Raw genomic sequence first — 16,337 nt, forward strand, 5'->3', positions numbered from 1 at the left:
TGTTAAATCAATTTTGAAGATTTTAATTTACAGCAGTTTCTTAATTTAAAACTGAGCTTGGTTTGTTATCGTTTTGTTTTTGCATTATTATTTCAATGTTCTTTTTTTAATTTTAATGTTTCAGTAGAGGTTACAGATTAAAAACACAATAAAGCAAGATTCGAAACTTAAAATAAGTTTTTTTATTTAATATTTTTAATTGTTATGAAAGCATATATTACTACTTTTAAAATTACAGTTTATTTTGCTTTTTAAAAATATGGTAATAATAAAATAGTTTTAAACACATTAAAATCGAAATATTGTTTTTCCGCGCGCGTGAAAAGCTCCGAAAGCTCAATGCGGCACTTTTCTTGACAGTGTCATGTTTAGCGCTCAGAGCTGCGATGTCCCCCTTCGCGATTCCCCCCTCAGTTCTAACAGCCAATCAGATCGCATCGTGGGCGGACGCTGGGGTCTGATTGGCTGAGGAGTTGTGAGACTCGCGGTTGTCAACAGGTGCCCGTGTGTTCTTGTGAGCATGTTTATTAGCGAGATTAAATTCCTTTTTTAAACCGCAACCTTGGTTAGACGCGGTAATTGGATGGATTCGATTTGTAATGTATGAGGTGATTGGGACTCGGGATTGTATTGTAGAGTTTGGTATGGATATTTTGTGAAGGTGGCATAAAGACGGTTTCACACGGTGGAAAAATCTTAAGTATGAATGGGACCTATTTTTTTAAATGATTCTAAACAGGAAAAAATACTTTGATTTAAAAATGATAGCTGGGTTGTTTGGCTTTTATTTTATTATTTTGTTGGTAGGTACTTTTGTTAAATTATTTAATATTTATTTATTTATTTATTTACTATAGTACCACCTACAGAGTTACACATTTAGATTAAATACATGTTGTTAAATTAGATTAAATTCTAGGGCTCTTATGCAACTCCACTTACGGGCAGTCACAGCATGCATTAACATAAACATAAGTTGTACAGTAAAATATAAAAAATAATATAATAGCTAACCTAAGGACTATGAATATATTTTATTTACAAGAATACAATTAATTATCTTTATCAACGTAATTCCCTATCTACTTTTTGTTAAAAAAGTAATGATTTCCTAATAAAAAGTATAATTAGTAATTATAATTACCTATCTTGAGATACCATGCAAGCACGTTCCAACCTAAGCCTCATCATGTCTGATGGAAAGTCAATAAAAACCTAAATGTTGAGATCAATCGTGCCGTACATTTAAATTGTAGTGAAAGACATTTGAAATAGGCCTTAGTATAATAACTACCTAACTCTCTTCTCTACCACCGGTTCGGAAAATAGATTCTACTGGGAAGAGCCGGTAAGAAACACAGCAGGTGATCTTTAAAAAAACAAAATGTAATGTAAACAAAAGTATATTATGTAAAATTGAAAATGTACGAAGTTTACATTTAAACAACAAAATATTACTTAAGTACTTGTAGTAGGTAGGTACTTACCTAGGTCTAGATGAAATCTACACTAAGTAATAGTTAAGCAATGTAGATAGGTACCTTATACTTACTTAGGTACCTACGGGATAATAGAAGCATGATGTTGAATAGTAGGAAGGTACTTTGTGATTTGGTGTGTGAATGAGGAGTGAATGGGGAGTGAATTTCCATGACAGAGGGCCGCGGTCGCAAACAAGCCGCCCTCAATGTGCCTATTAGACATTCCATTCATGAGGATGAACTATGGATCTGACCTCTACTGCCTTATCGTCACTACGCATGCAAAATCCACTATGTAATTTTTTGATCGGTTTTAAATGTGCGTGTACGTGCAGAAACCCGTTCTTTAGCGTGCGTGATAATTAGATCTCTTTTAAGACAGATGATTTTGATCTAAAAGTAAAGCAATTTTTTTCAAAAATTTAAGTTTTATCTGAAAACTTACGTTTTCCCACATAGCGGAATTTCCACTGCGACGCTATGCAGATTAATAATGTATTATATTATACAATACTAAATATACGAGAGTTAATTAACGTAGTAACGAGGTGTTGCTGGTCCCTTGTGCTCCGTCGTCAGTGGTGGGATGGAACTTCGTGGGATTTTTAGGCGGTTGGAGTCCGACATATTATTAACCACTGTGCTCTCCCGAGGCCATTGACATCCATGAAGGATTTTTCTCGCGAAAAAAGGTTTAGTGATAAGATATCTTGTTTGTGGTCCCTTGTCTATACCCTACTATAATTAGTCAATGCGTAGGTTAATAGAGATGGTGTTAACGTTGTAAACAGTGATGTAGGCAGTTAGGTACAATGAAGTAGAGCATAGTACCATCCCATAGCATCATAACAGCGTTCTGAAAACATGTGACGTCAGCGTCTGAAACTGTGCAGGTAAAACAATTCATGTAGCTTCCCGCGCGCTCCACAATATCATGTTATGCACCGTTTTGCCGCCTGGCTGCCTCGCCGCAAGCGCTTTGCTCTACAATATATACTAAACATCCTACCTATAGTGTCTAAACCACTCGAATTAAAACCTTACGTTGTTGACATAGAGTGTGTTGTCCTTTGAGGGGTGTTCAGTGTTAGGATGTTTCGGTTAGGTAAGGTTTTGTAGGTGCTATTATGTAGATGTATTGAATCTGTCCTTATGTCTAGGTTTATGTATTGTAAAGTAATGGCCTATTACCCGGAGGGCTTTGGGCGTATTTGTCTTAGGAATCTATTATGTATGTATTTTGCTTATAGGTAAAGATATTACCTACATCGTAGCTATATTGATATACCGATCTTATTTATTTCATAGAAAACATTTTTGAACAACGAACGCCATAATTTAAATATTCTTTGGTTTAGTACCATATAGTTACTTATTTCTAACTAGACCTGCGTGGAACACACAAATCTCATACCCCTATTTTACCTCCCTGAATTGCATAAAATAGTTTAAACTGTGCGTTGACACGAGGAGATCAGTCAGTCAGTCAGCTTTTCCTTTATATATATATAGATTAATTTACTATTTAAAAGTAAATTAATCAAGTAGTGTCTTCTAAATAAATATTTTAATTTATTTCATTTAAAAAAATCACTTTGGTACAAAAACTGTTTGTTCGTAGCAAACCGCTACGCTCGTAACCCGTAGCGGTGAGCTACAAAGATTTGAATTTCTTTGTGCTGGAGAAAAAATAATATGTAGAGAAACGTAGCATTCTATTTATCTTTTCCTATCATCATCATAATTAACCCATCGCCGGCGCACTACTGAGCAAGGGTCTCTTCTCAGAATGAGAAGGGTTTGTCTATATTTATCACGCTGGCCAAGTGCTGATTCACATACCTTCGAGATCATTATGTAGAACTTCTCTATGATGAGTATTTTATTCAGGTACCTTATTGTTAAATTCAGCGCAGCCATGGAAGGCTCCCACATGTGGACAGACGAGTGACGACATCAAACGAATCGCGAGGAGCCGCTGGATTTAGGCGTTGCAACACCATAGCATGCGGTAAGTCCTTGGAAGAAATCTATGCCCAACAGTGAACTTCTATCGGATGATGATGATGATTGTTAAATTTAAGATGATTATTTATGATGAGATGATGATAATTGTTAAATTTAACAAAATTCAAAATTCTGTGAATTCTGTGAAAATTCAAATGACGCAGTCATATAATGATTGCTTTGGCAATATTGATATCTTTTCGACTCGTGTGGGCACGTGTGGGTACTTACAAGAAGTTGGTCATGGGTTATCTTAAAGAATAACTAAACCTGTGAATAATTAGAATATAGACGATATATAAACTACCATATATATTTTATATAGATATAGCTGCTAACACTTTATGAATGTAATTTAATTTACCTTTGATTTAATTTAAGTACTTATTAGTAACTTTTTTTAAAAAGAATATTAGCCATGTTAATCATGACTAATAATATTCCCCTTTCCCCTCCAACTAAGCGTGAAGCTGTATTAGGAGTAGGTACGACAATAGTGCAACGGGTGGGGTTCGAACCGCCGACCTTTTAGAATTCAGTCGGCTCCTCAACCTGTTGAGCTATTGAGGCTTATGTGGTTAGCGTTGTGGGTAGCACGTAAGTTTTATTTCATTACTAGCTGATACCCGCCACTTCGTTCGCGTGGATGTAGGTTTTTTAAAATTCCCGTGGGAACTCTTTGATTTTCCAGGATAAAAAGTAGCCTATGTGCTAATCCAGGGTATAATCTATCTCCGTTCTAAATTTCAGCCCAATCCGTCCAGTAGTTTTTGCGTGAAGGAGTAACAAACATACACACACACACACACACACACACACACACACACACACACACACACACACACACACACACACACACACACACACACACACACACACAAACACACACACACAAACACACACACACACACACACACACACACACACACACACACACACACACACAAACTTTCTCCTTTATAATATTAGTGTGATTCTTCTATATTATTTGTAATCACTGCGTGCTACTGTTTGTTAATCCAAATAAATAAAATAAAACTATATATTGTGTCTAATGTTACAAATTCATCTTCATTTAGATTCAAACATAAGTAAGTAGGTATAACATTTTATTCCATTACCACAAACGGTAATATTCCTAAAGAAAGGCAAGAACGATAAGTCGGTATATTCAAAACGTGAGATTTAGTGACAAACAAATAAGCACGAATGCGAACAGAATAGAGTGAAATGTCGCCCTCGCAAAGAATAATAAAACGCTCTTGTGTAGAGCGCGCCGCGCGCGAGATAACTGTTCAAGCATTAGTCTGAAGATACATCAGTTTCGGTTTTTATCACAAGCGAGTACATAGAAAATAATAGAGCGCAGGAATAGATTTTTTTTGACAATAGATTCCGTCGGTGCATTTAAAAAATGCACTTTTATCAAAGAAAACTAAATAAAGATAATTACAGGGATCACACAATTATCACGATTACATATTTTATTATTTAATTTTAATATACTGAAATAACACTAAAACATATTTTTTGAATCCTTTCAGTTGTATTAATAAACATGTATAATTTTAACTGTTTTCCATTTCAAGTCAATAGCATTAGTTGTTACTGAAATAAGCAGCTGAGAATGAAATACTTAATCGTAAATGCACCATAAGAATTCCTTTTTTTTTCGCCATTTTGGCACAATACCATTATAAAGAAACCGAGCTGAGTTTATTGTTGGCTCTTCTCAGACCTGCGCGTGTTTGGAACCCTCGTAGCTTTAGTTTTAAGTTAACGCCAATTAATTATAACCACTACAACATTTTTTGACATGCAGAAAATACAAACAAATGTACAATAGCACCTACCTACCCAATTTGAATAAATGACATGCACCTTAATCCTTATATCCATCAAACTACACATACATCCAATCCTGATTCTGTGACATTGTAAGGTACTTTTCTCATCTAACGCTCTCTACATCTCTACAACGTCACCTTTACCCGACTACGGCAAAGCCTAAAGGAAGGGTTGTGATTTTAGCAGTCTATGTATGTATGTATGTATGTGTGTATGTTTGTATCCAGATTATGTGTGTTCTCCACCATACCGCCTAAACTACTGGGCCGATTTTGATGAATGGGGTGTCAATCGATTCTTGGGGTGACATAGGCTAAAGTACTTTTTAACTCATCGATACATTTGCGCAGATATTAGTTAAAACTTGCCTAAACCAATTAAAGAATCGATCAAATCTATGTTCAGATTGAGCTTTTAAATCAGCGTCCCGCGTGTAGCGGTGGTCACGGATTCCTTTATGGCGCTATTGATACGATATTTTTATTTCCTCCGCTCAATACAGAGGCGCTCGCTTTGTGCGGACCTCTTCGCTTACTTCATCATATCATTGTAGCTGGGTATATTCTGTAAGGGTATACTTTGTATACGGACTATGCGGTTTAAAGGGTTACTTCTTCATTTTCGTATTTAAGTGAAAACATAATGCCTACTAATTCATTAATTTATTCAGCAGTTTACAAATCCAAAGTCTAATGAAAATGACTTTATTGTATATTATTATAACTAGCTGATGCCCGCGACTTCGTTCGCGTGGATGTAGGTTTTTTAAAATTCCCGTGGGAACTCTTTGATTTTCCGGGATAAAAAGTAGCCTATGTGCTAATCTAGGGTATAATCTATCTCCATTCTAAATTTCAGCCCAATCCGTCCAGTAGTTTTTGCGTCAAGGAGTAACAAACATACATACACACACACACACACACACACACACACACACACACACACACACACACACACACACACACACACACACACACACACACACACACACACACACACACACACACACACACACACACACACACACACACTCACACACACACACACACACATACAAACTTTCTCCTTTATAATATTAGTGTAAAGTGTGATTTACATTTACGGTACGTTATCTACATATACATTGTCAAGCTCAACGGTAAGACGAGCGGATCGAAATCTGAAAGGTCGGTGGTTCTTCCTAACCGTTACATTTTTCGTATCCACGTTTCTAGTCCAAGCTTACCTCCTCTTTTCTGATTTGATCATATAGAGAAAATCCAAGCATAACTTTAAGCTTTCGCCCAATGTCTCGGATCCATATTATAATGTCACAATTGGCAAACGCACTGTTTGTAAGCTTTGGTCTTCAAGAACAGGAATTTTGGACGAGAAGATATCTCGAAGTTTTCTAAACGCAGCCCAGACGAGTTGAGAGGATAGTCTAGTTGTAAATTTTTCCAATTTTTTTTTCAAGGTCCAGTAGGCATTTGGCTACATTTTATTAATGAAATATTGTTTCGGGCGATATTTACAATATTTTACAATTTTGGTCTCATTAGATTCAGTAATTAATCTTAATTTAGGCTCATACGTTTAATTTTTTTAGTATTTTAATTTAGTTATATTAAAAAAATACTCAAGAAAGATTTTAGGTCATAAGTATGGATATAGTGGACGCTAGTAAGTTTTAACATAAGCTATATTTCGTAAAAATTAAAACGTACGAGCATAGTTCTTCATTATAGGTAGGTACAACATTTCTAAAAATCATGAAAATTGGACTACATTTACGGGGAGGTATAAACGTTATCGCTTTTTGTATGATACAACTAGACGTTCCTCTTAAATTCGGCGGCTAACATCTTTCTCGGAATTAAAGCTACGCTGGAACTACCTAGCTTCGATACTTAACCATACTAATATTATAAATGCGAAAGTGTGTCCGTCTGTCTGTCTGTCTGCTACCTTTTCACGGCCCAACAGTTTAACCGATTCTGATGAAAGGTACAGGGTTAGCTTATATCCCGGGGACGGACATAAGCTACTTTTTATCCCGGAAAATCAAAAAGTTCCCACGGGATTCCTAAAGACCCATCTGCTTAACCGATTTGTATGAAAGGCACCGAGGTAGCTTGCGTCCTTGTAATTGATATAGGCACCTTTTTATCCCGGAAAATCTAAAAGTTCCCACGGGATCTTTAAAAACCTAAATCCATGCGAACGAAGTCGCGGGCATTCTCTAGTAACTTCCATAAAGGTGAGACAGAGAAACTATAAAGAGGATTTCTTGGCAGCCTCACGTAGGTATCGGGCCATAAATCTCCGTAAGCGTAAATAGATGCACAGCCTCACGGCGACCGTTTGAAAACATAAAACTGAGGCTCAACCCCGCAATAACAATAAGTTACAGCTTATGACTTCTTTACACTGTTCGACCTTTTAATGGTGCTACGAGAAAATAGAACAGCAACGATACGATCTTTGATGATGTCGCTGGCGCTGTAGTGAGAGCTGTGGGAAGTTCTAAGTTCGGGCCGCATCCCTTCCAAGTTATCCCGCTACCATCTTAGACTGCATCATCACTTATCATCAGGTGAGGTCGTACTCAAGAGCTAACTTGTATTGGAATAAAAATACTTACCTGTTTATCTGAAAAGGAGATCTGCAGAAAAACTAAGCACTGTTGTTCTCATTTTAGCTATGTTGGAGATTAGCCAACATTATAAAAATGCATACCTACAGAATATTTAGGTACAGTTGCCATAAACAAGGGTTTCAACAATAAAATTAATTTCAAAGTTTATTATTTATTTATAGTTATTACTTAAATGGCAGTGTAGTACTGTTCGGCGTAGGCTACCTAAAACAGTAATCACCCCAAGAAAATTTGCGTTCTATCAGATTGACCTGGGATTCTGCTCAAAACTGCTCAGTTTTTTAATAAATAAGTACGTAATGCTTTTTTGATCGAATTCAACCACAACCCGCAATTAACCATCGGAGCATGTTTTATGTGCTTTCTTGACTCTAGAGTGATCCCTAATATATCCAACTTCTCAACTTAAAGCTGCTAAGTATACTGAAACTTTTTTGATAGAAAGTTTTGGGTACGTAACTACTTTATGGGAGCATCTGAATAAGCTAGCTAATAGAACAGGGAGGCAATACACATACTTAGTATAAAAGTTTTTTTAGTGAAAGTCGTGTCGAGACGAGAAGTTAAAATGTCGTGTCGCACGGTAAAAACAGTATTCCTTCCCTTCCGACGACACAGTCGGGGCGGGCGCTTTTTGTATTTCACATTATAGCTTTATAGAATCTTATTTTCATAAATATGGCGGCTTAAATACCCCCTTTATGTCCGCGATGATTTACAAACAGCCCGTGTTGATACACTTTGCGAAAAATTACGATGTTAGGAAACTCAGTTTTGATGTTTATTTTTAAATTTTGCCAAAAATATTGCCATATAATTTAAATATATTATCTACCTATTAACTTTGCCTATTTTCTAACTCATAACTCTTCTAATGTTTGGTTTTAATTTCTGTACTTAATCTATACTAATATTATAAAAAGGAAACCTTTGTATTTTTGTATGTTTGTATTGAATAGGCTCAAAAACTACTGGACCGATTTCAAAATTTCTTTTACCATTACTTAGAGGGATTCTTCCGAATCCGTATAGGCTATATTTTATCCCGGAAAATAGATAGGATTTTTCGTGGTAGTGTCCACCCGTGCGAAGCCGGGGTGGGTCGCTAGTTTAGTTATAATACGCATTGTCGGAAAATAGCAAGGTCCAGGATTTGGTTCAAAGCGCTTGGGATTTGGGCTAGCTTAGAAAAATATAGTTAGTACTTATTAGGTAATATTTTTCTCTAAAAACCGGCCAAGTGCAAGTCAGACTCACGCACCGAGAGTTCCGTACTTGGGTAATTTTTCCGACATTTTTCACGATAAATCAAAAACTATTCTGCATAAAAATTAATAAAAATCTGTTTTAGAATAAACAGGTAAAGCCTTTTCATATGATACCCCACTTGGTGTAGTTATCTTACTTTGAAAATTGAAACACATTTTAATTTTTTTTTTAATGATGTAACCGCAAACTCATGATTTTCAGAATTATACCTTTAGTTGTGCTATAAGACCTATCTACCTGCCAAATTTCAAGATTCTAGTAGGTACCCTATAGGTTTTCTTTACGGACACGGCTCACGGGCGGACGGATGGACGAACAGACAGACAACAAAGTAATCTTAAAAGGGTTCCGTTTTTCCTTTTGAGGTACGGAACCCTAAAAAACATAAGAAGGTACCAGGTATTACCTACCTGGTGGCTAGTTAGATAGGCGGTTCAAGCCATCTGCGTTCTACATCAGAAAAGTTGGGGTCATTAAGAAGAAGAGAAGAAAATAAGCTACAGTTTGTTGTAATCATAAAATAAAACCTCCTTGGTTTTTTCAGACTACTGCTGCCATCTATTGGATAACAGTGTAATAATATATTCAGAAAGCTATTGATAGATGGCGCACCTAACAACTTTGAAACAAACCCATCATGAACTAGTGGTTCTCACGCAAATTACGACGAAGCAGTAATGTCATAATTTGATAGATGGCGCTATATGTGTCTAGCTTAGTTGTTCATTGTTTCGTCATAAGATGGCGTTCTAAAAATAGCGGCAGCAAATTGAAAGAAAATTCCTATGAAAATTCGCATAAAACTTTCTAACCAATATCCGTATTATTAATTAAAATGAAGTGTTGGTAGGTATAATCATTATTAATAAATAATTAAAAACTATAAGTTCCCGCCTAAACGATGACCTACCTAGGTTAAATACATAATTGCCACAAATAAAATTTAAAACTTAGGCCCCGAAACAGAGGTTCTGCTTAACTATAGGTAGGCAAGTATAATAGGTATTTAGCAGGTAGGTACCTATAATTTAATTTAAGAAGTCATTTGGTACCTACCTAGTGAGTTCTCATCAGTCTCTCACATAGGAGATTTCAGCTACAGATAAGTATCTTATTTATTCGATCCTAGAGTCAAAACTACGCTAGAAATCGAAAAATGTGTGTGTCACCTACTCAACTCATCTTTACATAATAATCTACTAGCCACATAGTGGATTATAGAACCCCTCCTCCCTAGCCACTCACTAAGAAAGCACTCAAAACCCTAAGATCTGTGCCTGAGATGCTTATTCAAAATCGTTATCGACACAATTTCCCTTCAAGCCGCAGAGTTTATCGATTTCAAATAAATCGTACTATTTTGTACCTAGTATCTACCTCCTATTCCAGTTTTCGCAATTGAAATGTAGATTAGTATTGTGCATTGTGTAGGTTTAGACTTTAGTACTGCCACAGCTTAAAGAACCATACAGTCCTCTACACTTTTCTACATGGGGTTATTCAAGGAGTGGATCAACAAATTCCTGACAGGCTGGCAACACATCGGCGGTACCTCTGGTGCTGCAAATGTTCATGGCGGCGGTAATCACTTAATACCAGGTGACCCGCCGGCTCACTATTTAAAAAAAAAAACAGTCGGTCGACGCAGATGTCATGATAGAGGCACACATCAAACGGCGGAGTCGCAAGACGTGACGGGTAATACCGGTTTATACCGACCATCAGAATTTGATAGAAAGCTTAGTAGGTAAGTACTTAGTGGAACTAAATGTAGCACTAACACTGGAATTCATAGTAAAGACCTGCTTCTTTAAGGTACCATTCAGACGACATGGCGTCATATTTATCGACGTTGTAACTTGAATGCATTGATGACAAAAATGATGACGTTTTCTTATTGTCAAAAAACGGTTTTCACTAACACGTGAGCTCAGCCGGATACGTGCCTAACTATGTAGCCTGTAAGTGCTACGACCGTAGATCCGGCCCGTCCGCAAACATCAAGACCGTCGTCCCTCTGTATGTGTTTACACTGTGACATTGCTGAGGTGTGGCTTAATCTTTGCCATAATGCGCCATTGAAGCCCATACCGCGATCCACCATAGAGCCCATAGATCAACCATTGTTGCGAGCTAGGCTTGGTCTGTTGGTGTAGTCAGCTTTCCAACTGCCTGCCTCGTTTTATGTGACCTACCCATGTAACAATATTGCGAAGTACTTTATTATACCTATAGAGTACAGACCCTATACAGTTAAATAGTAGAAGACAAGTAGATATAGGTACTTCACGTGGGCCCTTTAGTATATAGGTTAGTGTTGCACTGAAAAACTTTATTTGCTTTTGAATTAATCCTTATTTAAATCAACCTTTCACCAGCCTTGATTCTCCTCTCAGAAATATGAGAAGGGTTTGGTCCACCACAATTGGCAAGCGCGGATTGGCAGACTTGTAAAACCTTTTTGAAAACAACCTTTAAGAAAATTATGGAGAACTCTCAAGCGTGCAGACGAATATTCTTCACCGTTAAAACGATTGATATTCAATTGCTTAAAACGCACATATAGCTCCGAAATGTTAGAGGTGTGTGCTAAGGATCGAACCTCCGATCCCCCGACTAGGAGGCCGACGTCTTTACCACTAAGCTATCACCGCTTCCGCCTTTTAGATGACCTACCCTTAGTTTGCGACAGGTCGAGATGGCAGTTGGGGTAGGGACGCGCCGCACTCCCGCACGTCACCCGTACTCGCCCGCAACGGGTTAGCGCGGGGGCTGTGCGGGAGGCGGGACGTCCTCACCTGATTGCTATCCCGACCTGTCGCGTACTATACATACCTATAGGTATTATGCCAGTTTTCCCTACAGTAATCTACACCAAAGATCTACTTTTTTGGGGGAGCGGGAACGAAGAAAGAGGAATTTATAATTTTAAATCGATCTTCTCCGAGTCGAGCATCTTCAATATCTAAATAATCAGTTCAGGAGCGCGGAGCGCAACATGTTCACGAACTTAGTGAATACCCAGCCTTACTTACTCGGCAAATAGGCATCAATAGCAAATTACTTCCAAGAGCTAAATTGAAGTTGCAAAGAGAACAGCAATTCGCCCATCCTCATCGAGCACAAGAGATTGTTTAATAGATCATCGCGGGCGCGTCTCGCACAAAACATACAGCAGTATCATTTGACAATTTGAGAGCAATCAATGCATTGTCGCCGCTCTTTATTCAACGGCAAATAATACATGGAAAATTGTCATTGCTATTGTGCGGAGGGCATTGTTGGCCTAATGACAGCGTTCAGGTTCGGCCGGCTTCGGGCCCGCTCATCAGTGCGAGCCTGCCCGCTGGCGCAATAGCTTTTACGCGGTCCCAATTGTCATGGACATACCGAATCATTTGTTACAGTCAAGTTCACACTGTCACTAACAAAAAGTGCTAACACGTCCCATTCCTAACGTTTTTTATTATTAATCAAACGTCCTATTGTATTTAAACTATAAAGATGTATCATCATGGCCATTAAAATCTATTAATGTTTAAACAAACAAACCTAATGGCGTATCCAATGGATACAACGAAACCATTGTCGAAACCGTCAAGAAATTCAAATCCATACCATATAAAACGACCCATGAATGCCTTCATGGTCTGGTCGAGACTACAGAGGAAGAAAATTTCAATGATGAATCCGAAACTGCACAATTCGGAAATATCAAAACGTCTAGGGTTAGAGTGGAAGAGTTTGGATGAAACAGAGAAAAGACCGTTCATAGACGAAGCGAAAAGGTTACGTTTAAAACACATGCACGATTATCCAGATTATAAATATCGTCCGCGTCGAAAGAACAGGTTGGATGCTCCAGTTTATGGGAACCCAGCGCTTTATTCTACAAGGGAAACGTTTGTAGAAATTGAGCCAAGGGTAGAGGCAAATTATACAATACCACCAAACTATACAGACCAGTACATGTATAACAATGTTGTTTATACTGTGCCAATAAGCCAGTCTTCTTTCATGTCGCCAATGAGGCCTAAGGAGGAGGCCTTGCCAAGTTTAGACTTGAGACCCCTGCCATCAATAGAAAGCATATCTCCGAGACCTTTCGCAGTTGTTAACCAACAGATGATGGTAAAGGCTTACCCGAACTTGCATTATGTGCCAGAGGATGTCGCGAGGATATCGTATCACTACCCGTTTAGTGTTCAGTAATGTAAAACTATCTTATACTTTTTGTAGTTGCCAAAAATTTAGAACTGTATTATCTAATGTGTACATTTTAATAAAAGAAGTTATTCGCATGTTTTTAATTTGCGTTTATCAGTGGAAGAATGCTATTTTCCCCCTTTTCTTACGGTATTTTATCACCTGCTCTGGTTCCTTTTGCTGGTTCTTCTTGGTGGGAACTGCATTCCAAACCATTAAAGGTGAATTATTCTGTGACTATTCGAAATCACCAATCATTGTAAAAGTTTATTTCAATAAAACTAAAACTATATTCTGTTTACTATCTACGTGAAAAATATGAATGTAAATGTAATTTATCTTAGGTATTACTTTGTGAATATGGATCAAAATTGAGTCAAAATTCCATAGTAAAATTATTTTTTGCTGGTTAGCGGACTATTCTATTTAAACGGTCAATGCGCACTATAATTTGCACATAACATTATGACATATACCTAAGTGTCGTGACATTATTACCTTTTAGCATTCATGATCATCATCATCATGATCAACCCATCGCCGGCCCACTACTGAGTACGGGTCTCTTCTTAGAATTACTAAACTCAACGGAGGTACGTTTCATTCATCCTCAGATGTAGACTCTCCACAATGCAAAATGCTTACATCGTGTTGTGTGTTTGGGGTGTGTATTGCTTGCTTTTCCTGCTTCTTTAGGCGAGGGCGGGCGGGCAGTGCATATAGTATGCTGCACGTTGATACCTTAAAGATTTGTCTGATTTAGCGGATTACTTATAGCGAAATAAGCTTGTATAGAATAGTATAGATTTTTAATCAAATACACTTTTTTTTCTCTCGTCTGGCTTTACACAGATTAGCCAATGTCAGGTTTGTAGTTCACAAGTGCTTTTGAATCGTCAAAATAATTTACTACTGGTTCGGAATGCCGTTCCTATGGTTCCTGTGGTTCGTCCTATGCAGTAGGTACATAATTGTTGTAAAGAATACCATAGATCAAAATTAGAGCTAAGTAGGTACCTAAATTTAACGGATGGGGACTCAAAATATTTTCCACTCGAACACTGTCATTTCCTCTCGAGTCTGAACAGTAGAAGGATCGTTGAGCGATGATTCGCGCGATCGGGACGTCGGAAGTCCCGCAGAAATAATGTGCGTTCAATGACGGGACGTTTTGTGAAATTGATGGAGATCTCTGCGAAATCTCCGTGAAATCTTCATGTAATTGATTGGGTGTTTACGGAAAGGGTGTTTGGGAGTCGGGGCTCTGAAGATCTTGTGTGGATATTGTTGTGATTGTGAGTGATTGTGAAGTTATGAGCGTTTCAAGCAATCAAATATTTAATTTTACTACGGCCTACTTCAGAGCGCAGGTCTGCTCTCAGAATCAAAAGGGTTCAGGGTTCCACCACGCTGGCCCAGTGCGGATTGACCGACTTCACACACCTTTCCTTCGATACAAGTTTCCTTACAATGTTTTGTTTCACCGTTGAAGCAAGTGATATTTTATATGCATAGGTAAAACGAGTATTACTTAGGTATACATACATAGTTAACTCCAAGAAGTTAAAGGTGCGTTCCAAGGATCGACTCCCCGAATAGGAGACTGAAATCGTAACCAATACGCTATTACTTCTCTCTGAGCTGGTTTCCTTACTTAAAAACGCTATTATTTGTACTTATTATTTTAGTTCAATTTCATAGGTAGAGTAATGATAATGGTGAAAATCTCTTCTAATATTGAGACATGAGAATATTTACTTAATTAGGTTGTTAATATTTGAACACAGGTGTAAGAAAGCAAGAAAGCGAAACAAGTGAAATGGGCACGTGAATATGAAATCCGTGTAATTGTAATTAACAAGATTGGATGGCGCAACGTGTTTGAAGGGTGGCCGTCGGGCCTCGACAGGGGAGTCCTCGTCACTTGCTCCATTCAAACGTAGTTTGGTTCTCATTTTAATGTTAACCAATCTAACTCAATAAATGTAGATACGTTCTAGCTTGTTTCTAGTTATCCGTGCTTTCTAGCAACTAATGTCTGTATCTGTAATTTTCCAGATTTCCGTAAAAATAATTAAAGTAAAGTATTCTTTATTGTACACAAAAACATAGATAATATAACACAAAATTTTAAAAAAACCCCGACACAAAGACCTCTATAAGAAAGAAAACTAGAAAAGAGCTGATAACTTTCAAACGGCTGAACCGATTTTCTTCGATTATAGCTAAGAACACTCTCTATCAAGCCACCTTTCAAAAATAAAATCGGTTCATTCGTTTAGGAGCTCCGATGTCACATACAGATACACAGATACACACGTCAAACTTATAACACCCCTCTTTTTGGGTCGGGGGTTAAAAATAGATTTTTGTAGAATAGGCGGCCTTATTGCTAAAATAACTAGTTTTCCTCCAGAGTGGCTGGATGAGGAAGGCTCCGGACTCGGTGTGGACTGTGGAGGCGCTCTTTAGGGAAGGCCTACGTCTAGTGGCGTACGTGTCATATAGGCATAAAAGCACTGCTTACTCTAGCTGTTAGAGCTACAAGTTGAGTTTGATTGGTTAGTATTCAAGTCAGAGCCAAAATACGTTTGTATGAACGAGTGACGGAGGGACTCCTTTTAATTAAACAGTTACTACGCCTCCCTCAAAGGACCCTTGTGTGGGACGGGAATCGTTTTTCTAATGGGCTTTTCTTATCGATAATTCTGTTTTGAAAGATTTTATTTGTACGGAGTTGTTATTACCTTGAGTTTTCAAAATTAAAATTGGGATGATGCCTATGTCAAAAATAAATTATTAATTTTTTGGAATTATTAAATAGAGGGTCTTCCAAAATTCGTAAGATCCGCGTCCCTGTTAGTTTTAAATTTGCTAACCGTTTAAAA

The 16,337-nt window shown here is 37.6% G+C and overlaps 1 protein-coding gene across 1 annotated transcript; it reads left to right on the top strand.

Moving 5' to 3' along the window:
• Positions 1-12,587: 12,587 nt before the first annotated feature.
• On the top strand, positions 12,588-13,553 carry LOC123866246 (transcription factor sox-2-like). Its single transcript, XM_045907702.1, has one exon. The coding sequence runs from the start codon at positions 12,778-12,780 to the stop codon at positions 13,453-13,455; it is 678 nt and encodes a 225-aa protein (XP_045763658.1). The 5' UTR covers positions 12,588-12,777; the 3' UTR covers positions 13,456-13,553.
• Positions 13,554-16,337: the final 2,784 nt, after the last annotated feature.

Source organism: Maniola jurtina, chromosome 1 (genome assembly GCF_905333055.1).
Source record: "Maniola jurtina chromosome 1, ilManJurt1.1, whole genome shotgun sequence".
NCBI classification, from domain to species: domain Eukaryota; kingdom Metazoa; phylum Arthropoda; class Insecta; order Lepidoptera; family Nymphalidae; genus Maniola; species Maniola jurtina.